This window comes from Peromyscus eremicus, unplaced genomic scaffold, assembly GCF_949786415.1.
Source record: "Peromyscus eremicus unplaced genomic scaffold, PerEre_H2_v1 PerEre#2#unplaced_1338, whole genome shotgun sequence".
NCBI lineage: Eukaryota > Metazoa > Chordata > Mammalia > Rodentia > Cricetidae > Peromyscus > Peromyscus eremicus.
This window is the reverse complement of record NW_026735573.1, coordinates 60964-85231: the sequence shown is the minus strand read 5'-3', so window position 1 is coordinate 85231 and position 24268 is coordinate 60964. Positions and strand designations below refer to the sequence as shown.

Here is a 24268-nt window from a genome sequence, read left to right as displayed (position 1 = left end):
TTTTCCCATATGCAGTAACCTTTAGAATGTGAATACTGTAGATGAAGTAAATAATGAACCTCTTCTTTGGGGGAAAAAAGAAGAAACTAGTCTACTAATTCCAGATTTAAATTCTGTTTTTATTGTGAGTCGTTAATATCTATAGTGCTTATCAGTAAATATGAAGCCACTCATACACCAGAGAATACTTGACTATCCATCCACAATCCCATTTTATCTTTTACCCTATTTTTGCAAGACAGGTGCTCTGCCACTTGGGCACATTTCTAGTCTTCATTTTCCATGGGAAGATACTTTCTCAAGGGTAATGTCAATAGGATCTCACCATGTGTGGTCTTTCTTATTTTATATAAAAGGAGAACTGTAGACAAAATTCTAAATGGTCTTAGTAAATAAGAAACACAGAGCCAACTACAGAGTTAAAAGTCCAAGAGATGAGAGCACTAGTGAAGAGCCCAGACAGCCTTATCTTAATACCTGGCTGCTGTCTCTTCTCTAGAGAGAGAGACCTTCTTCCTGTGTGACTTGTCTTTTTATTGCCTTTCTGTTCTGCCTTCTCATTGGCTCTAAACCCAACCACATGACTTCCCTGTCACTGCCTGTCTATACAGACCTCCAGGTCTCTATGGTTGGTACTGGGATTAAAGGTTCAGGTCACCACTCCTTGGCTGTGTCCTTGACCACACAGAGACTCTACTTGCCATGGGATTGGATTAAGGGTATGTGCCACCACCACCTGACTTCTGCTTAGTGGCTCGGTTTTACTTCTGACCTCCAGGCATCTTTATTAACATACAAATAAAATCGCATTTCAGCACAAATAAAATACCACCATAGGGAACTAGGTTTCTATCCCAGTAGAAAGATCTTAAGTGAGTTATTAAGTGATATATATGTAGATACCTACATATGGATTTATAGTTTTATAATAAACAAACCTCCAAAGCAACTTTCTCGGACCTAGCCTTCCTAGTACATACTTTTAATTTTCTGTATTTTAGCCATGTGCAGAATAGATATATTCTTTAAGAGGGGATCTTACCAGTAGTTATGTCCAAAGGTGACAATAGCAATTGTGGTTCTACCTTATTGTATCATAGGTAAGAATGAAAACTATAGCCAGATCTAAAAGAGCTCATTAGAACCTAACCACAGAGGAGATCAGGAGGGTGGGCAGCATTGATTTCACCTTACCTCTCTTTTCTGATACCTTGCAAGTCTTTATGAGAAACCTTGTCCAGATAGGTTTCCATAATTTTAGGGGAGATTGATAAGTACAATGATCATTGCCTCAGGTTCTCTCTGATAGGTTGTTTCATCCCTACCTAAAGGATTGCAGTCGTGCATCTGGGGAATATTTGTTGTGTTATAACAAAATATTTATGCTGTCTTCAAATTGATCCTGGTACCATTCTTCCAGAAAACTACTCTCTTTGCTATTTATTGATGATAGGCACTGATTCTGGCAACGGCACTATTTGCCATTAGTTGGACTTGTTGTCAGTATACATGGTCACCTACTTTGAGGTATCAAATGCTGATAATTTCTTTCATTCTTTTATTCAATAAATCCAAAGGAGGTGAAGATTTCCTGATGCATTTGTTATATTCCAGTACCATAGTTATTATTTACCCTAGAAGATTTTTTACTCTAGAAGATTTACCCTACGGTATTTTATAGACTAATATAATCGACTGAAATATGTCTACTTTTCATTCAATTATAGGAAATCAGCCTGAAGATGTCTTTTTATCGGGGTAAGATTTTAAGGTCTTTGAATATGAATGTTAACTTATAATTAGAACCAGGGAAAAGAACTAATGTTTATTGAATATTGTGTTCTTCACTGATTCCATCTGATTTATTTAGTGTCCATGATGCATTAATATAATCATATGTTTTAAAGCTTTCATATCCTTGTGACTAAGTGTCTTACTACTTTAGCAAAGGTCATCCAGAGAGTTTGATTAATTCTATGAATCCCATAGGTAACAAGTTGCCATCTCTTGACTGAACTGTCAGCCTGTGCACTCTCTTGTTCCTGTGACTACATTGAGATGATCTCGTGTAGAAAGCCAGTTTTCCTTATGTGTCAACTCTGGATTAGAGTTTTCCTGAGAAACCTATCTAAAACCTCCATAGTTTTTCTTTTGAAAGTTGTTCTTAGACACTACATTGCTATCAAGATTGGAGGGGGAAACCTCTCTTTATTGTGTCTGTAGTGCCATAGGTTTGAAATGAGCAAGATGACAGAAGGCTTGGAATTACATTATTGGAATGGTAGTCCATGTGCACATATACCATGTTATGTTGATACAAGTGAGCATCTATTTAAGAGACGTTATGAACTTATACTCAGTTTTGTTTTCTCTTCAAACTACTGGACTGCCTGGGTACAGGAGAGTTTTTTTTCTCATTTCATCAAGTCTTTGTTTCCCCATGACACTAAGAATTTTGAAATTTTTTATTGTACATTTATTTTTCCTCATGTTTCTTGACCTATAGTTTAGAATTTTTGACTGCCAGGTACTGCTTCTTGTTTTATTAGAAAATCTCAGATCTGAAAAATTTGTAGTTTTTAAGGAATTTTGAAAACTAATAAAAATATCCTGAGCACAGAAAACTAGATCCAACGTTATACATAAACAGTTGCTCTGAGGGAGAAGCCAAAACTAAAACACAGTATTCTATGGAGGTGGAAATACAAATGGCCCAATTTAGATTCCCATGCATTCCTTCACTAAAAGACCAGTCCTTACTGACCAGTATTTGATTGAGAATTTCTGTAGGAAAATATGGGAATGAGTCAAGTGTTCCAAGAATGGCATTAAAAGTAGCCTAATGGTGGATGATTTGAATGACATTAACAGGGGAAGGGCAATTTCGAAAGGAAAATCATGGAGGCCAATAGGACTAAGAGTTTGGCCTCGTGATTAGTTTTTTAAAGACAATAAAGTTATTTACATAGACACAGGATGGTGAAAATCATCTAGGAATGGATAGGGTTGAACGTAATTTGGAAACTATATTACCTTTTGTGCTTAATTGATAGAAATGACAAATAGATTCTTCTGTTGAAACTTACTTGAGCAACCTGAAGTCTTTATAGAAAATGGGAATGTGGTATCACAGAGGGTGGGCTAGAGAATGTTCAGAACCAAGGGCTGAAATGAAAAATATCTGTGATCCACTGCCACTGCTTCTTTTCCTGTTACCTTTGCCAAATTCCTGTCCTTTTCAGATTGGAATTGCAGAACATAATCATAGAATTTTGTAACATATCTAGGCTTGGGATGTGTGTTGCTGACCCTCCATTTAGCTTATTTGCCTGAACCAGGGAACTAGCTGTCTTTCAGGTTCTTTGAGCCTGTACTTTCAGGAATCTGCACCTTCCTGGGATGAATATTTAAAGGCCAGAGAGCATCACTGAAGACTGCAAAAGAGGGAACGAGGAGTGGTATCCTATATAAGGAAGACATCTAGAGAACATAGAGGGAAACAGAGGCAAAAGTCCCAGGGATCTGCTTTTCCAGAAGTCTCTGCCATCAACCGAGCACATATGAAGGTTTTTAAGTGCTTGGTAGTTTTTGAATCAGCCTCTACCAATGTAATAACTGAATTATTACATTTTAATGTTTGAACACCCATGATAAGAGGATTTCAAACCTCAATGTGCACATTTGTTTGTTCACTTATAACTTTAATGTTCAAGGATTTCACATCTTTTTCATGACTTTATTAGTTGTTTTACAATGAATGGATGTGATGGTTTCCTTTCAATGGGTATTTTCCATGCTCAAGAATGAAGGTTGCCATTTAGTAGTTATATAGTTTTATGCTTTATTAATAGAGTAGAATGAGGACACTATTGTTTTGCTTTATTTGGGGCTATTACCTTTATTTAAATTAATGATTAAAGAGTATGTGAGCAATTCATTGTAATTTGCATGCAATCATCAGGACAGTTTTCAAAACAAATGATTTTCAGGTTCCACAAATATATTGACTGACACTATTTGATGTGGAACTATGTGTAACTCTTTCTTGACAAATGCAGAGATTAGGAGAAGTGGAGACAGAAATTAACAGCTGAACAAATTTTATAAAACAGATGTCTAATAACAACAGAAACACCATCTGCTATTCAAATAACTAAACATTCAGGACAAATGCTTGTGTCCACTACTCACTTATTTGTTGTTGTGTGTTTTGCTTCAAAGACATCACTTTGAATCTGAGTCACTGATTTCCGTGTGTGCAACAATGGAGGACACAGCTAATTTGAAAACTCAGGTAATCAATGCCTTCTTGAGGTAAATTCTTGTGCTGAATTTCTTCTTTGTGGAGTTTGAAATGGTATAATAGAGCAGTTGTCAAAATGTCATCACTTTAGATGAAAAATTGGCTAGAATTTTTTTATAAAATTATGACAATATTACTATATTGATGGTGAAAAGTACCAAAACATAATAATTACTTTAAGGTTCTGAAAGCCAAAAATGAGATAAGAAATAAGTAATCACAGAAAAATTAGTTTGTATAGTTTTACCACAGTGGAGGGAATTTGAAATTTGGGAATATTTGGACAAATAAACATTAGTAGTTTTATTTTTATTTCTTATAGCATGACTTACATAATTTTCAGGCTTCTCTAAATATGTAGACTAACCTATTCATTATGTTACTTAAGGTAGCTTACATATCCAACCCATGTATTGAAGGGCACAGAAATTAGCATTAGTTTTTAAAGTACCTTTTAAAAAATCTTTTACTCATGATACTAACTTTTAAAAACTGTTAACTGGATGTCAACTACATGTTAACTGGATGTCAACATGCAGAAGACTGCATATAGATCCCTATCTGTCGCCATGCACTGAAATCAAATCCAAGTGGATCCAAGACCTCAACATAAATCCAGTTACACTGAACTTGAGAAGAGAAAGTAGGAAGTAGCCTAGAATGCATTGGCACAGGAGACCACTTCCTAAATATAACACAGACACTGAGAGAAACAATTAATAAATGGGACTTCCTGAAACTGAGAAGCTTTTGTAGGGCAAAGGACACAGTCAATAAGACAAAACGACAGCCTACAGAATGGGAAAAGATCTTTACCAACCCCACCTGACATCTGACAGAGGGCTGATCTCCAAAGTATATAAAAGAATTCAATAAACTAGACATCAAAATTCCAAACAATCCAAATACATGGGCTACAGGCCTAAACAGAGAATTCTCAACAGAAGAATCTCAAATGGCCAAAGGACTTTTAAGAAATTGTTCAACATCCTTAGCCATCAGGGAAATACAAATCAAAATAACTCTGAGATACCATCTTACACCTGTCAGAATGGCTATGATAAAAAACACTGAAGACAGCTTATGTTGGAGAGGATGTGGAGGAAGGGGAACACTCCTCCACTGTTGGTGGGAGTGCAAACTGGTACAGCCACTTTGGAAATCAGTATGGTGGTTTCTTAGAAAATTGGGAGTCAGTCTTCTTCAATACCCAGCTATACCACTCTTGGGCATATACCCAAGGAATGCTCAATCATACCACAAGGACACAAGCTCAACTATGTTCATAGCATCATTATTCATAATAGCCAGAAACTGGAAACAATCTAAATGCCCCTCAGGTGAAGAATGGATAAAGAAAATGTGGTACATACACACAATGGAGTACTAGTCAGCAGTAAAAACAATGATATTATTAAATTTGCAGGCAAATGGATGAAAACCCAGACTCAAGAGGAAAAATATGGTATGTACTCACTCATAAATGGATATTAAATGTAAAGCAAAGAATAACCAGACTACAACCCACAACTCCAAAGAAGCTGGCTAACAAGGAAGACCCTATAGATCAAACAGTGAAGGCGAAATAGATGAGATCAACATGAGCAAACTGAGGGTGAGGGGGAGTAATGGAGGGCAAGTAATGGGGGATGAGAACATAAGGCAATGGGAGGTTTGAGCTGGAACAGGGACAGAATGGGATAGCAAGGAAAGGGATACCATGATAAATGAAGACATCATGGGAACAGGGAGAAACAGAGTGCTAGGGAAGTTCCCAGGAATCCACAAGGATGACCCCACCTTAGACTACTAGCAATAGTTGAGAGTGTGCCTGATCTGGCCTACTCTGATAATCAGATTAGTGAATACCATAACTGTCATCATAGAGCCTTCATCCAGTAACTGATGGAAGCAGATGCAGAGATCCATGGCCAAGCACCAGACCAAGCTCCAGTAGTTCAATTGATAAGAGAGAGAAGGAATTCTATGAGCAAGGGACATTGAGATCACGATGGGAAAATGTACAGAGAGAGCCAGCCAAACTAGTGGAAATTCATGAAGTGTGCACCAATAGCTGTCGAGGCCCATGGGACTGGACTAGGCCCTCTGGATAGGTGAGACAGTTGTTTGCCTTGAACTGGTTAGCAGACCCCCAGGCAGTGGAATTGGGATCTGTCCCTGGTGTGTGAGTGTGTTTTTTGGAACCCAGTGCCTGTGGTGGGACACCCTGAGCAGCCTTGGTGCATGAGGGAGGGGCTTAGGCCTGCCTCAACCAAATATACCAGGCTCTGCTGAGTCCCCATGGGAGACCTTGCCTTGGAGGAGATGGGAATGGGGGGTGGGTTGGGGAGGAAGGCTGGGGGTGCAAGGAGGGAGGACAGGGGAATCTGTGGTTATTATGTAACCTGAATAGAAAATTTCTTAATAATAAAAATATCAAAAAAAACACCCTCTTACTCAGGACACTAACATTTAAAAACAATTTTTCAAGTCTGGTGTAGATGGAAGTTTTCCTGTGTCCTGCAGCCACTTGGTCCCAAATAAAAACACAGAGGTTTATATTAATTATAAACTGTTTGATATATGGCTCAGGCTTATTGCTATTATATCTTAAATTAACCCATTTCTATTAGTCTATGTGCCTCGTGGCTTTACCTGTATTTTATTACATCTTGCTCCCCCCGACAGCTTGCAGCATCTTCCTTGACTCCACCCTTCTTCTTTCTCTGTCTCTCTTGGTTTTCCTGCCTGGCTCCATCCTGACCTGCCATAGCCCAGTACAGCATTATTTATTAACCCATGGGAGCAACATATATTCACAGCATACAGAAAGACCATCCCACAGCATTTTGGTACTTTATCTAGAAAAAAGTATTATTTAAAGTGATTAAAATGTAGAAATACAAAATCTTTCTCTCAAAATAAGTATAATTGTAGCTTTGCATTATTCATTCTCATAAAATATTGGATCCAGTCATCATGGCACAGTCTTTATCCTAAAATTCAGATGACAGAGGCAGGTTGAACTTTCCAAGAGTTCAAGGATGTTCCTAATGAGTTCTGTCTCAGGCTGCCAATGGGTATATAATGAGGTACAAAAAGAATGTTTGAAGGCTCTTCACATCCTAGTATAAGTTTGCACTTCCTTCAGGAAGGAACAAGTGTTTCCCTTTCCTTGCATACTCCCCAGCTGAGCTGTCATTTGTTTTATTGATCTTGACCATTTTGACTTAGGTAAAATGAAATCTCAGAGGGGTATTGATTTACATTTCCGTTGATGACTAAGGATGTTGAACATTTACTGAAGTGTTTCACAGGCATTTGTGTATCTCTGCTTTGTTCTGTACCCCATTTTTTAGAACATGTTATTTGTTTTCTTGATTTTCAGTTTATTAGTTCTTTGTGGTTTAGATGCTAATCCCCTATCAGATGTATAATTGGCAATGGTTTATTCATTTTCCATGCCATAAATTTTTACATGATGCTGTTCTATTCTAAGGAGAAGCTTTTCATCTTCATGAAGTTACACTTGCTAGTTTTGGTTCTAATGCCTGTGTTATTGGTATCTGGTTCAGAAAGTCAGTCATTGACTGTAACAATGAATTCAAGCCCTTTCCAGACATTTTCTTCTATCTTAATCAGAGTTTATGGTCTTATGTTGAAGTCTTTGATCCATTCGTAGTTGAGATGTATGCAGGGTGATAGATATGGATCTACTTAGTTCTTCTGCATGTGGCCATCCAGTTTGACCTGAACCATTTGTTGATGATTCTACAGGCACATAGAATTATCCAAACATAACAGGCTATGGTGAAGGCCTTTGGTCTCACTCCACAACCAAATAGAAAGACCCTATTGGTGAAAAAACCACATATTAAATACCCAAACATAGAGTAGATGGATTTGTGCCCAAATAGAATCATTACACCTTCTAACTAATGTTCGTGGTGCTAGAAGATACACCTCCTGCTCACAGAGGAGAAAGGTAATCATCGATATCACCAACTACAACCCTGTGACCTACAACAGTGACCTGTCGGAAACATATGCTGGTCCCATAGTAGCATAAATGTTATGGGAATAACAAATAACTTTTTCATTGGACTTAGAGACTGCATAAGGTGGAATACAAACCTAACACTGCCAAAGGGGCCAATAACGTGATAATGTAGGGTATGGGCCTATGGATAAACCCAATGCTACTCTTCTTCTGAATGAATACAGCAAGAAAATGAGTCCTAGAGACATGTCACTATACCTTTCCCGATCCTCCTTATAGAAGTTTTCTCTTGCAGTAGATGGGAATCAACACAGAGATCAACAACTGGTCAAAATGCAGAGTGAGAGACTTTGGACCACCTAGTCATAAATTGGATGTCTTCATCAAACCTCCTCCATCAAGGCTCAGTGTTTATGTAGAAAAGGAAGCAGAATGATTATAAGAGCCAGTGCTTATGGATAAGGTCAAGGAAACTTTGGCTTCCAGACACAACAGGACCAAGACCAATGCACATATGAACTCAGAGACTACGCCCATACACAGATGATTTGCCCAGGTTCCAACAAGACAGGGTGCCAGCACTAAGAGGCAGAAGAAGACACAGGCTGCCATCCATAACCAGGACACAGTTTGTAATTGATAGCTGTTGGCAAAAGGAAAAGTCAGTGTTCTACTTGAAGCATCACTGGGTATATCAAAGGCACTCCAGAGAAGACACTATGACCAGGGGAAGTTGATCAACACAAAGGAAGCAGTGTTCAATTTTGTGTTTGTGGTATTGTTGGGGGCTGATTGTTCTCTTGTGGCATGTTTGTCTTATTGGTTGTAAGTTTGTATTTTCAATTTGGGGGTAGATTTAAGAGAGAAAGATTATAAACTTGGGGGGTAGGTAGATGGGGAATAATCTGGGAGTATTTTGGTTGGGAAAATATGTTCAAAATATATTGTACATGCAAATTTTTAAATCAAAAATGGAAGAAAAAACTTCATATAATTGAGGTATACATGTTTCCCCCTAATTGTAGAAAGTTCTAGAATAAGGTCTTTGATAACCAATGCTAAAGGCAAAATTTCAATTTCATCTTATTTTTGCACTCAAAATCTTTAAAAGTAACCTGAAATTCTTTGCATCATATGTAACACTTCAAATTTTAAAGGATGTCTACACAGTGGTTTCATTGCTCATTTAAATCTCCAAAATCACTCTGAGGTTAGGCTTCCTGTTTCTGGGTGTCCTAGATCACTTGTGATTAGAGTTTTGTAGTTTTCTTTTTTGTTTTTTCGTTTATTACATCAACTATGAAATTAGTGAATGCAAGGCAAATTCTTTACCACTCAACCACACACCCAGTCCTTCAAGTCTTGTTGTGATAAGCTATACATAAATTCTTCAAATGTGGATTTCAGCATACAGTCAATAGGGCTTTTTATTCCTTTCTTCATGTGTTTTATGAATGTTGGGACCAGACTGACATATATTTCAACAGTATTTGAAGACTTACAAATCCTCAGCTGACATAATGGCATTGATGTTTCATCACAGAATCTTTCTGAATTAAAACTACCAGTTCATATGACTTAAATATGAAGTGATAACCATTAGTGTTATGCCATTTAGAGAATAGTGAATCTATGTGAACTTTAAATTTTCTTACCTATCTCACAAGTAAATGACTAAAAATGCTGAGTGTGTAATTGCATAAGGACCTCTCTACTATTTCAAGTATAAATAAGCACCAGGAACATTCCAGACATAGAATGAATGTTCTGATGCTTCCCTTCATGTTAATGCTTGTTATGCTCTAATGATACCCATTTTTTACTGTGAAAGAGTTTAAGATTTCATTGAAAGATTACATGCATTATGTAAACAAAGAAGAATCACTAATTGCTTTTTAATTTTATGAAACTATTTTCTCTCTATCTAAGATTTTAACAAAACTATTTTTTGTACATCCTTCTTTTCATAAACAAAACTAATTCTAAAATATTTCAATTCTTCTCCACCTGGCGTATTTTGTATTTTCATACTAACCAAAGGGCCTTATTATAATATTAAAATGATTTTCTCAAGGAATTGATTTTTAAATCAAATACTTTGATATGGCAAGCACATTAACAGTTATTATTACTTAAATGTATCCTTTAACTGTTTAATTTTTGGTGAGGAATGTAAGTTTCATATTATGAGTTTAGTTCTTTATTGAATTCTGCAGATAATATTTTTCTATTTCTGCTACAAGGCTTGATTTTAGAATATGTGACTGTATGGGGTAAAAAGACAGGTTGATCTCAAGAGCATGCAAAAGGTTATCTATGAAAATATTTTATCCTATTTTTAAGTTTAGTTGAATTCAAAATAGGAAATTCAACTATATTCTCATTATTATTTTCATTATTTTAGCAAGATATTCCTGAGAATAGTCTGAAAAGTGGTGTGGATGACTTACCAATAGCTTCCAAACAATATGAAAATGTAGAAGAACAAGAAGGTAATGCACATGCTTAACTTGTAAGATCACTTGGCAGAGAGGTTTGCTTAAAACATGGCAACAAATACCTTAGCCAAATAAAATAACCCACGTAATACATATTAAATCAAACAAAAGTAAAAATGTAATAGTAGACAAGAAAAACTTTCATCCAAAGGTTGAAATAAGAATGTCAGTAAAAGAGTTGCCTTTTATTTTATTTAGCTTTTGATAATTTCATGCTTGTGTACTATATTTACATCATTTTCAGGTGTCTGGCTATTCCTACAACCTTTCCTGTGCTCAAGTCCTTAGTAACTATGTGTGTGACTTCTATACTATTAGTAAAGACACACTATTTTTTTTTGTGTGTGTGTGTGTATGCGTGCGTACACGCGTGAATATGTGTGTGCATGTGTGTTTGTGTCTCTGTGCGTGTGTGAGTGTGTGTAAGTGCATGCATGCTTGTGTGTATTTGTTTAGTGTGTTGCTTGTATGTACATGTGTTTAGGACTGATCACTGGAATTGCACAACCTATTATCCTACTAGGATGAGCTCATCTCTGGAAAATCACCTGATTTTTCTTTGTTTATCAGTCACTGATTGCCTACAGATCTTCATCTAGGGGTTGTGCATTGTGAGATTCACTTCACCCACAGTAGCATTTCATCAAGTGTTGTCCTTATATAGGTGTCTTTTCAGATATCATACTTTTGAAATTTCGTGGTAGCAATATCTAAGTCATGCATAGAAGATGCTGTGTAGCTTCAAGAGTGCTGGTACTTTGATTTTACAATCTATCTACCCAATTCTTGCTATTTTTCCTGATCTTTAGATTTAGGACTTTGTAAGTGGAGTTGCGGCATATTATGGTCACTCCTTGGAGTCTGATTAATTGTATATACTGTAATACTTTTATGTACTGTGTAAAGTAAATTCTTTGAGGAGAAATGACAGCTACATTCTTCTGTGGTATAACCGTGACTATAAAAACCATATTTAGAACACAGTAAGTATACTGTTATAAGAAAACTGGAATAATTGATGACTCCTAGTGTTTATGATTTCTCCATCCATGGATAGTTGATTAGTTTCCCAGTACCAGGAATGAATTTCTCATTGAGTGGGTCTCCGGACCGATAGGACAGCTGTTGGTTACCCCAAAAATAAAAGTGTCGCTATCCTACCATGAGCGTTATCTTGCCAGGCCTTTCAACATCTTGGTGGTGGGATTACTGATTGCTTATCTCCCTTGGCACTTTGCATAGCATGTTCTCATAGTAGGAGAGCAGGTTTCTATGTCAGGTCCAGCTAAATTACTCCAAATTCTGTGTCTAAAGTGTGGAGTCTTGAGCAATAGGGCCTTACAACTAAAACTATTTTGCCAGTTTCAATAAAAAAAGTTGTTTCATAATCCTCCAATTTCTTTAATTTGTACATTTTTGAATGTGCTTGTGGGTGTGAGCACATGATAAATGTTCTGAAAAATGGATGACATCTGAAAATGTAGATTTTAGAGAGCTTGGTCATTTATGAGAGGTGTGTTACTACTAGATGAATTAGTCAAGTATTTGGATGTCTTGAAGCTGGCAACATGCAGTTTCTGTACAAGTGATATACAGGTATTTCTACAACTTGGGCATTTATCTAAGCATGTAAATATTCATGTATAAAGTACATTTAATTGAAATATTTGATAAGAGTAAATTTTTTTCTAAATTCTAATTATGAATGTATTTCAGTCTATTGTCATAGAAAATTGTGTATCTAATTGTTATATTTATTTTTTAAATAAAATATGTGGATATGTCAGAAGAACTAGAATTAGAAACAATACCGGATTTAAAACTGGAAAATGAAAATACTTATAATAAGAATGAAGACTATCAAAAGTTGGTATGTAACTATTTAAATTTAAATTTCTCACTTACTACTGTTTGGTTTGATGATCTTACCATAGGCCAAAAGAAACTGCACTTCAGGCTACTATATTCAGTCCATCAATGATGATTTAACATTGAAGTGAAAGTCTTTTACCTATTATAAAACACAGGGTATTCTTAGAATCCAGTCACACAGCTAATCATTGTCTTTTATAAGTAATTTAGTAAATAATTATGTGATTATTACTTGTGCTTTATGTTAAGCTTTTTACGTAGCTGGAGAGTCTTATGGCTCTCTATTTAAAATAGTGGATGATATAAAATTGTGACTTCAGAGTTGGATTTATTTCATAAAGTTGATTCTTCCTGCAGAAACTAAATTTGTTATGTGATGATTATACTCAGTTATGTCAAGGAGAATTTTTTTCCTTATGGTCATTGGGTTATTTCAAGGTCCTCATTTGAGAAGATAATATGGACATATAATCAACTAATCTGCCAACAGAAAGAATTTTTGATTCCATAAAAGAGGCTTCATTGTGAAGGAAAACTCAATTATTTTGCTCAATTCAATGAAGAAAATTAATTATTTCCACATTATTGTCCAATATGCTTAATTAATATATATATTGGGAGTTGAGTTAATGTAGAGAATTCAGATAGATTCAAGACACTATAGTTTCCCTTTTACACAATGTTAGGTACTTACTGAAGTATGAGTATGTTCTGAAGACATTTTTAATATTTTAAACCTACATAAATCTGTATAGTCAATATCTACTCTATGTTGAGAAATCAAGAACTGAGAATTTTAGAGGGAAGCCTAATATGCTATAGTAATAGAACACAAAACAAGTAAAAAGCAACTGTTTTAGTTCAGATAGGTGCATTTTGTCATAAAGAAAACATATGGTACAGAGAGATATTTAGGTAAGATTGTCGTTAATACAGGGTAGGAGTGAGAATGGTATTTTGATATCAGAGATCAAAGTATGAAGCCTAACATGTTTTAGAAGATGAGGGAGTGTCCACTCAGTAACTGTCAAATAGGATGGCATTACTGTACATATAGAATAGTGGACAACATATTCTCATAACTTTTAAAATTCTTGAATGACGAGAAAGCAAGATTTGTTGATTCTATTAAACATGCAAAAAATGTGAAATGGTGTTTGGGGAAGATTTCTGTTCATTGAGAAACATTTGCAAAATATTAAAACTGCATAATGGTCTAATGTTATTGTCTAAAGGTAACATAGGAAATAACTTGTCTGCTTATCATTTTGATCCAGATTTACCATCTATAAGAAATTAACGAAATATGTCAGTTTTGTTCGTTCACTTTTACCGAAATTAAGCACATTCTGCCTTCTTCACTACACAATCAGCATGATATAACATGAATGCTTTTTAACATAATACATATCTCCTATCAAGCCTAACCACACAAATAATGTCATTGTATAACACCTCATGATTAATATTAATTGTGTCCTAGAGGAATGGCCTTACTAAAGATGTGAACATTTGTGTCATTAACATTCTCCAACTTTACTAAGAAGAACAAATTAGTTTTATGCATTGTAATATAAAATAATTACTTTTATTGATACATACACATCAGGCATTACTCTGTCTATGGATGTTTTTCCTCTATTCTATATTTCTTGTATGTAATTGGGAAATGAAAGACTTAAACTTGACTGTGTATATAAGATTCTCCATTCAAATACCATGGTTTTTGATATATACTGCATATATTCTCATGAACAATTTTCTTAAAGTCCAATATCATGATATGTTCAGAAATAGAAAATGAGACCTTTTGAAATTACACTACTAATATCACGTGACGGAGTGTCTTTTACCCTAATCCACTGCAGAAAGCTGCCCAGTCATCCAACATAGGAAATGGTCTAGAAGAAAATGAAATAATTCAAGGTAAGAGTCATCATGAAGAGACTTTATGTAAGACAAATGCTGGTATGTTGTGCTACCAAAAGAAATCACTGAATAAATTTACACTTAAATAAAAGACAACAAAAGTGGTAATAAGCCCCATATGTTAATATGCATGAGCGATGTGTAAAATTGAGATACTCCCAGAAGGATCTCTGAGTTCTCTTCTACCTGAGATACCTAAATTGCCCCTTTGTCCATTGACTCAACCAGGTATAACTGAAGGTTTCATGTTTAGCAAAAGATGTCTAATTGGGGCTTTATCTCCTCTTTTATTTGGAGACTCCATTTGGATTTATTTTATATGCATATGTATTTAGAAATATTCTACAGCAGTATGTTTCCATATGGTTTTTCACGTGGACTTTAGTAAATTGTCCATCCCCATATTCCTACCCTAACCTCTCACTTGCATCGCCCTTCCCCCCACTGTCTCTTTACAATTATATATTCTATTTCCCTTTACTTGAATGATCCTCGCAAGCAGTCCCTTACTTGATGCAGAGTCTATGGATTTTAGCACACATGTTGAAGACTTAAATGCTAACACTAACATATAAGGGAAATTATACAGTATTTGACTTTTGGATCTGGGTCTCCTCATTGGTGATGATTTTTTTCTAGCTTCCTACACTTATATGTAAATTTCCTTTTTTTGATGGAAGCAAAACACCCCATCGTGTAAGTTCACCATATTTTCATTATATATTTGCCAGTTAAAGGACATCTAAACTGTTCCCTAAATCTGGCTATTGTAAATAGTCAATAATGAGCATGTATGAGCAGGTATTTATTGTAGTAGGATATAGAGTCCTTTGGGTATATGCCAGATAGATGTATAGGTGGCTTTAGAGAAGGATTAGTAGCCAGCTTCCTGAGAAAATGCCAGAGTCATTTCCTTAATGGCTGTAAAAGTTTACATTCTCATCAGTAATGAGCAAGTGTTCCATTTTCGTCATATCCTCACAAGCATGAGTTGTCATTTGCTTAATTGAACTTTGCCCTTTGGACAGGAGAAAAATGAAATCTCAAAGTACTTTTGGTTTGCATTCTCCTGATAAAGAAAGATGATGAGCATTTCTTTAAAAGTTTGTCAGCAGTTTGTGTTTTATCTTTTAAAAATTGTCTTTGTATTCCCGAACACCATTATCATTGGGTTAGTTGTTTCCTGGGAGTCCAATTTTTCTTCTTTATGTATTTTAGATACTAACTGTACATTAGAGGTTTGAATGATTAAGTTCTTTTCCTATTATGTAGCCTGATGATGGTGTCCTTTGCCATAAAGAAGCTTTCGGTTTCATGTGGTCCCATTTACTAAATTTGGGTCTTAGTGCTGTATTGCAGGTGTTCTGTTCAGAAGTCTTTCCTGTACCAGTGAGTTCAAGCCTGTTAAAAACTTTTTCTTCTGTCATATTCAGGGTATCTAGTCTTATTTTGAGATTCATGATCCACTTAGAGTTGAGTTTTGTATGTGTATTCTCCTTCATGTATCCATGAAGTTTGGTAATCTCCATGTATGGAGGCTATTTTTTTATCCAGTGTGTATTTCTAGTTTCTTTATGAAAAATCATGTATTCATAGGTGTTTTGACATTAATTTGATTTCATTGATCAACATGTCTATTTTGATGATAGAATCATGATTTTTTTATTACTCTAGTTCTGTAACAAAACATGCAATCTGGGATAGTGATTTCTCCAGCGTATTTTAGTATTGAGAATCTTCTTAAATCTATCCAAGATTTTTTTGTATTTCCATATGAACCTGAAAGGCTTTTTGATGCTGTTGTGGTTGTTTTTTAAATTTCTCTGAATTTTGATGGGAATTAAATTGAATCTATAGATTTCTTTTGATATATTTCAATATATTTCTTGTCAGCTGCTTTCCTAACCAATAAAATAATAGATGGTTATTTTGAAAGAAGGGAATAGAACTCATTGCCCTCTGAAGCCTTCATAAAGGTAGGTTTGGAATTCTTATTGTGCATAAGATTGACTATACTTTCTTTTTCTTTCAGTTTGGGCTGAAAAATGTCCACATCCAGAGGTAAATGCCTTTTAATATTTATATTGAATATTTATATATTGTTGAAATCCAAAATATTGATTAAATGTCTCTTTTCAAAATAGCTGAGGGATGATTGTCATCTAGTCTCCAGATCCAAGCCTGAAACACAGCAGTCTCAAACAGGTAAATTTTGTAAGTCACTTTCTCCTGATCAATTTATTCTAATACATTTCAAATACACACAGTCTTTCTGATGCCAATTATATCTTGACTATAATGTTGGAAGGTTTTGTCATAAGCAATGCCAACTCACTAGTGGCATACATGCTTCAAAATTATTACATTGACAACATAAAACATTTAGAAATGTCAGCTCAGCTTCAATGTTTAATATTCATGTTGGACTGCCTTATCATTTCCAGTGTGCAATCTCTGTTTATTAGTGACTTGTAGAAGTCAATCATGAGACTAATGAGACTGCCCCAGTGTGTGACCATAATTTCTTGATGGATCTCAGAATGCACACCTACACACATAGCTATCTGTAAGGACAAGGCAGAAACTTATTTGAGCTCAGAGATTCTGATCTGGACTGGACAAACAGCAATGTACAATATCTTCAGGAAAGAAAATCAATTTTTGTGTTGCTCTAGAACTCATAGTACACTGCTTCACTTCACTCATAGTGCATTGTAATTTAATTACAAGGAATAGGAAATGCATTTAGAATTCTTATCTACAGTCTATTTCAATAACACAGCATACACTATCATATAGTGGAGCAGTCATTGACAATCCCAAAGCTTACATAGATATCTTGCCATAGGAAACTTTCAGCTTCATGTGGTCCCATTTATTAAGTGTGGGTCTTAGTGCCTGTGCTACAGGTGTCCTATTCAAAAAGTCTTTTCCTGTACCAATGAATTCAAGCCTATTACACACTTTCTCTTCTGTTATATTCAGTGTCTCCGGTCTTATTTAGAGATCCTTGATTCATTTGGAATTAAGTTTTTATTTAGGGTAGTAAATACAGATCTCTGTGCAGTTTTCTCCATGCAGCAATCAAGATTAGTTCATTACCATGTGTGGAAGATGTTTTTTACCCAGTGTATATTTCCGGTTTCTATATGAAAAATCATGTGTCCATTGGTGTGTGGACCTCCATTTGGTGTTTATTTTGATTTCACTGATCAACATGTCTATTGTGATGCTAGAACCATGCTGTTTTTATTAGTCTACCTCTGTAACAAAACATGAACTCTAAGATAGTGGTTTCTCCATCCTCTTTTCATATTAAGTATCCTTTTATCTCTATTCAGTGTTGTCTTTCATTATTTTGTTCTTTTTTTATTTAAAATTTTATTTTACATACCAACCACAGATCCCCCTCTCATCCCTCTTCCGACTCCCCTCCAGTATACCCCCAGCCCCTCCTCCAAAAAAGTGTTAGGTCTCCCATGGGGAGTCAGCAAATCCTGGTACATTCAGTTGAGGCAGGATCAAGCACCTCCACACTGCAACAAGGCTGAGCTAGGCATCCCACTATAGGTAATGGGCTCCAGATTGCCAGCACATGCACCAGGTATAGATCCTGATCCCATTACCAGGGGGCCTTCAAACAGACCAAGCTACACAACTGTCTCCCATATGCAGAGGGCCTAGTCCAGTCTCATGCTTGTTCCACAGCTGTTGGTCTAAAGTTCCTGAGTTCCTACAAACATGGTTTAGTTGTCTCTGTAGATTTCCCTACAAATCTTGACCCCGCCCCCCTTGCTCATAGAATCCTCTTCCCTCTTCTCTACTGGACTCCCAGAGTTCAGCCTGGTGCTTGGTTGTGGATCTCTGCATCTGCTTCCATCAATTACTGGATGAAGGCTCTATGATGACAGTTAGGGAATTCACCAATCTGAATACCAGGGTAGGCCAGTTCAGGCACCCTATCCACTATTGCCAGTCTTCTAATCTGGGGTCATCCTTGTGGATTCCTAGAAATTTCCCTAGCACCAGGTTTCTCCCTTACCCCATAATGTCTCCCTCTATCAAGATATCACTTTCATTGCTCTCCCACTCTGTCCCTCTCCCAGCTCAGCCATCCCATCATCCCCTCATGTTCTCTTCCTCTATCCCATCCCCTTTATTGCCCCCCATCCCCACTTTACTCATGGAGATCTCCTCTGTTTCTCCTTCCCATGGCAATCCATGTGTCCCTCTTAGGCTCCTCGTTTCCTAGCTTCTTTGGAGCTGTGGGTTGTAGTCTGATTATTTTTTTTCTTTACATCTGGTATCCACTGATGAGTGATTACATATCATGTTTGTCTTTCTGAGCCTGGGTTACCTCACCACAGGAGTCTTGCCTGCTGGTCTACAACTGGGGCTACAATGGGTGGGGGTAAGGGGGCTTGGGTTGTGCCTCTGAAGCAGGGTGACCGGCTGGGAGTACAGTAAGTCACCTCTTGGTCCAATGGGAGCCAGCCAAGTCTGTGTCTCAGGGAACAGCTATGGTCTTGGGGGATGGGTGGATTTGGGAGAGCAAGTGGGACTTGTAGATAACAGAGTCTTATGTGGAGTGGAGGTAGTTAGTTCTGCCTGCAGGAGACTTTCCAACTGGCCTGAAATTGGGGCTGCAATGGGTGGGGGAATGGGGGCATGGGTTGTGCCCCTGGGCCTAAGGCCTAGAGGCTGGGTGACTGGCTGGAAGAACAATGATTCACCTCTTGGTTCAATTGGAGCTAGCAGAGTGTGTGTCTCAGGGAGCAGCTGCAGTCTTGGTGCAGTGGGTAGGCTTAGAGGGACAGAGTAGGACTTGTGATTAAAGGATCTGATGGGGTGGTGGGAATCAGACCTGCCTGCAGGAGTGTTGCCTGCTGGCCTGTAACTGCGCCTAGGAGAACGGGGACAATCTGAGCTGGTGGAGTCTCTCCATTCTTTTGTTTGGTTTTTTATTTTTTTATTTTTATTTTTTGGATTTCCATATGAACCTGAAAGGTGTTTAGACGCTGTTGTGGTTGGTTTTTCTTTTTTTCAATTTTTCTGACAAATTATATTAGAATTTTGATGGCTCTTGCACTGAATCTTTAAGTTGCTTTGCTAAGTTTCGGTATATTTATGTCAGTTTTTGTCCTAAGCAGTAAAATAATAGGAGTTTATTATGAAAGAAGGGAATGAAATCTCACTGCCATCTGAAGCCTACATAAAGGTAGTTTTGGTGATCTCGTTGTGCATGAGACTGACTCTACATTTTTCTCTTTCAGTTTGGGCTGAAAAATGTCCACACCCAGAGGTAAATGCTTTTTAATAGTAATATTGAATAATTACATCTTGATTGAAGTCCAAAATATTGATTAAATATCTCATTTCAAAATCCATTCAGCAGAGGGATTATTCTCATCGAATTTCCAAACCCAAGTCTGAAACACAGCAATCTCAAGCAGGTAAATTTTGTAAGTCACATTCTCCTGATCAAGGTATTTTAATAAATTTCAAAAGCACACAGTCTTCCTGATGCCAATTATATCTTGATGATGGTGATGGTAGACTTTGACATACGCAATGCCATCTGATAGTGGCATACATGCTGGAAAATATATTACATTGGAAATATAAAAAATTTGCAAAATAAGCTCAGCTTTAATATTTAATACTCATGATCTAAGGCCTTATCCTTTCCAGTGTGCAAGCTCTCTGTTTATTAGTTACTTATAGAAGTCAATCGTGAGACTAATGAGATTTCTCCAATGTCTATGATTTCTTGATACCTGGGTCTCAGAATGAACACCTGTTGTACCCAAAGTTACCAGAAAGGGCAAAGCAAAAACATATGTGAACTCAGAGATTCTGTTCTGCACTGGACAGCCAGCAGTATACCACATCTTCAGAAAATAAAATCAAGTTTTGTTTTGTTCTAGAATTTATAATGTATATCTTACCTTCATCTGTACTGCACTGTAATTTAGTAACAAGAAATAGGAAATGTATTTAGAATTCATATCTATAATTTATTTCAATAACACTATCATATGATGGAGTGATTATTTAAAATCCCATAACTGGTATACATATCTTGCCATAAAGAAGCTTTTAGCTTCATGTGGTCCCATTTATTAAATGTAGGTCTTAGTGCCTGTGCCACAGGTGTCCTATTCAGAAAGTGTTTTTCCTGTACCAGTCAGTTCAAGCCTATTACACACTTTGTCTTCTGTCTTACTCAGGGTCTCTGGTCTCATTTTGAGATCCTTGATCCACTTGGAGTTGAGTTTTATTCAGGGTTAGAAATACAGTTCTCTGTGCATTCTTCTTGAAGCCATAAAGTTTGGTGAGCACCATGTATTGAAGCTGGTTTTTTCCAGCGTGTCTTTCTAGTTTCTTTATCAAAAATAGTGTCCAAAGGTGTGTGGACTTACGTTTGGTGTTCAGTTTGATTTCATTGATCAACACATATACTGTGATGCTAAAACCAAGATGTTTTTATTACTCTAGACCTGTAAAAATCATGAAATCTGGGGTGGTGGTTTCTCCAACTCTTTTTGTATTGGAGTTTGTTTTACCTCTCTCCAGGGTTTTTTCTTTGTTCATTTGTTTTTATTTCTATGTGGAGCTGAAAGGCTTTTTCATGCTGGTGTGGTTATTTTTTTTCAATTTCTCTGACTAATTATGTTGTAGTTTTGATGAGAATTACATTAAATCTATAGATTGCTTTTAGAATGTTTCAGTCATTTCTGTCAGCTGTTGTCCTAACCAGTAAACTAATAGGTGTTTATTTAGGAAGAAGGGAATAAGAACTCACTGCCATCCAAAGCCTATATAAAGTTACTTTTGTAGTTCCCATTGTGTAGGAGATTAATAAATTTATCCTTTTTCTTTTAGTGTGGGCTGAAAAATGTCCTCACTCAGAGGTAAATGACTTTTAAAATTTATATTAAATGATTAATATTTATTGAATTCCAAAACATTAATTAAGTATCTCATTTGAAAATCCATTCAGCTGAGGGATTATTCACGTCCAATCTCCAAACCTGAGTCTCTACCACACCAATCTCAACCAGGTAAATTTCGTATGTCATATTCTTCTGATCAGTTTATTTTAATACATTTCAAATGCACACAGACTTCCTGATGCCCATTATATCTTGATGATGGTGATGATAGGGTTTGACATAAGCAATGCCATCTTACTAGTGGCAGACATGCTTCAAAAACATTCACAAGGACAATATGAATTATTAGTAAATGTAAGCACAGCTTCAATGTTTAATACCCAGGTTCACTCACCTTAACCTTTCCAGTGTGCAAATTCCCTGTTTATTAGTGACTTCTATAAGTCAATCATGAGACTAATGTGACTTCCCTAAAGTTTGAACATCATTTCTGGACACCTAGGTCTCAAAACGCACACCTATAGTAAAGCTCCCTGAAAGGTCAGGGCAGAGACATGTTGAGCTCAGAGATTCTGTTCTGGGCTGGACAAACAGCAATATACCACCTCTTCAGAAAAGAAAATCAATTTTTGTGTTGTTTATAACTCATAGTGCACTGCCTTCCTCCATCTGCAGAGCATTGTAATTGATTTACAAGGAATAGGAATGGCATTTTCAAACCATATCTATAATCTATTTCAATAAATTAGGGTACACTCACATATGGCAGTTCAGTCACTGAAAATCTCATTACTTATATGCACATCTTGTTTGCTTTTACGCCTTTTCATTTCTCTGTACTCTATTGTCTGAAACTCATCTCTCTGTGTTTATATCAGTAAAGAAACCATGTCTGCCATGGCTTACTTACTTTCAAAACTTAAAAGTCAAAACCTATCAGAATCACACAAAGTAATTAAAAGAAAACAGGAAACAAAAGCAAATGAGATCTTCCGATCTTAGAATAACCTTTAATATAGTTTCTACATGTCAAGGAGAAAAACGGATACAACCGTAACAAAGTGGGTTCAAGTTGAAGTCCAAAAGAAGAGTTTAAGCATTATCTTAAGCTAGGGTAGCTACAGCAATACCCATTTTTCTTGGGAAAAAAAGGATGTACAGTACAAAATGACTCCATGTGATAAAGTGAGTCATAAAAGAGCAATTTGTCGGGCGGTGGTGCCTTTAATCCCAGCACTTGGGAGGCAGAGGCAGGCAGATCTCTGTGAGTTCGACACCAGCCTGGTCTACAGAGCGAGTTCCAGGAAAGGCTCCAAAGCTACACAGAGAAACCCTGTCTCAAAAAACCAAAAAAAAAAAGGAGCAGTTTCAGTGCAGAGCAAAAGCATGTTATCCTGTTCACAGAAAAATGTGTGGTAAACCAAGTACCATTTGGGGGAAGTGAACAGTGAGTTACTTAAGTTACTCTTGCAAGGCAAGGATAGTTTACAGGATGAAAATGTTATTTTCCACAGTTCCTTCATATGTGGATGTAAGCATAGAGGTCATTTATGAGTTCCCTGACAAATCATATGAAGCATGTATATGACTCAAAACTGGCCAATATGTAGTACCTGTCCAAGTGTTGATTTGTCTACAATTACAAGTTTTCTTGAGGATGTAAATATACACCTATACCATGTGGTTAATTGAAATAACATATAAAAAATAAAACCCTAACTTTACATTATTTCTATTTTTATAGAGTATTATTTTGCCTAATTGTTGTTCATATTTTTTATGTAAAAGATATAATATTTTCAGAAGAACTAGAAGAAGAAATAACAGAATTTAAAGTGGAAAATGAGAGAAGTTTTGATAAGAGTGCAGAAAATCAAGAATTTGTACGTAAAATTTAAATTTAAATTTCTCATTTCCTATTGTTTGCTTCAATGACTTTGCCATAGACTCACATGCTACATTTTAAACCACGTTATTCAGTCAAAAAATTAATAATCGAGTAATACAATGAAAACATTTAATCTATTCTTAATTACAAAGTATTCTTAGAATGCCATGACATTGCTAAATATTTCCTTTGATGTCTAGTAAGTAAGTTTCTGATAATTGTAATTGCTCTATTTTTAATGTATTTACACACCAGGGTAAAGACAAGACTCAATGTGAATATCATGGATCGGTTTTTGAAGTAACAATGCATTCTTTATATTCTACATACCCTCTCTCATGTGTACAATGTGTAAAGATTTTTAACCATTCTTCCATGCTGCCTTGTCAATCACTTTATGGTGTCCTTTGCTGCACAGAAGATTTTTAGTTTCATGGGATCCCATTTATTACTTTGGTAATTACTTGTTTATAGTGTCTGTACCAGTGACCTGCTCAGAAAGTATTTAGCTATACCAAAGAATTAATCATTAATCTGTAACATTTGGGCCTTGTGTTGAGATACCTGGATCATTGGAAGCTGAGTTTTATGCAGGGTGAGAGATAAGGCTCTAACTTCATTCATCCACCTATAGTCCAATCTGTCCAATGTGACTGGCACCATTTGTTTTCTACAATGTGAATCATTGGCCTCTTTTACAAAAATTAAGAGACTGCAGGACTGTGGGCTTATATGTGGGTCATTAGTTTTCTACCACCAATCAATGTTTGTTTGGGGACCACTGCCATACTCTATTTATTACTTCAATTGGTTATCGTAACTTGAAATCTGGAATGGTGATGCTTCCATAAGTTTTTGTTTTTGTTCTTTTTAGTTTGCTTT

The 24268-nt window shown here is 36.2% G+C and overlaps 1 protein-coding gene and 1 long non-coding RNA gene across 6 annotated transcripts in view; both read left to right on the top strand.

Moving 5' to 3' along the window:
• Positions 1–24268, top strand: part of LOC131902032 (POTE ankyrin domain family member A-like) — a 59851-nt gene that overhangs the window by 23150 nt on the left and 12433 nt on the right. For 3 of the 5 annotated variants that reach the window (XM_059253076.1, XM_059253077.1, XM_059253079.1), the window contains exons 7-18: positions 1728–1758; positions 4222–4294; positions 10708–10795; positions 12589–12671; positions 14542–14599; positions 16635–16663; positions 16747–16807; positions 19876–19904; positions 19995–20055; positions 21488–21516; positions 21606–21666; positions 23287–23381. In XM_059253076.1, coding sequence (XP_059109059.1) covers positions 1728–1758; positions 4222–4294; positions 10708–10795; positions 12589–12671; positions 14542–14599; positions 16635–16663; positions 16747–16807; positions 19876–19904; positions 19995–20055; positions 21488–21516; positions 21606–21666; positions 23287–23381 — 698 coding nt within the window. The remainder of the gene's footprint in view (positions 1–1727; positions 1759–4221; positions 4295–10707; positions 10796–12588; positions 12672–14541; positions 14600–16634; positions 16664–16746; positions 16808–19875; positions 19905–19994; positions 20056–21487; positions 21517–21605; positions 21667–23286; positions 23382–24268) is intronic. The other 2 variants (XM_059253078.1, XR_009376982.1) reach the window with 2 other exon arrangements.
• On the top strand, positions 5775–9151 carry LOC131902033 (uncharacterized). Its single transcript, XR_009376983.1, has 2 exons — positions 5775–5918; positions 8599–9151. It is a non-coding gene; the product is annotated as an uncharacterized LOC131902033 (long non-coding RNA).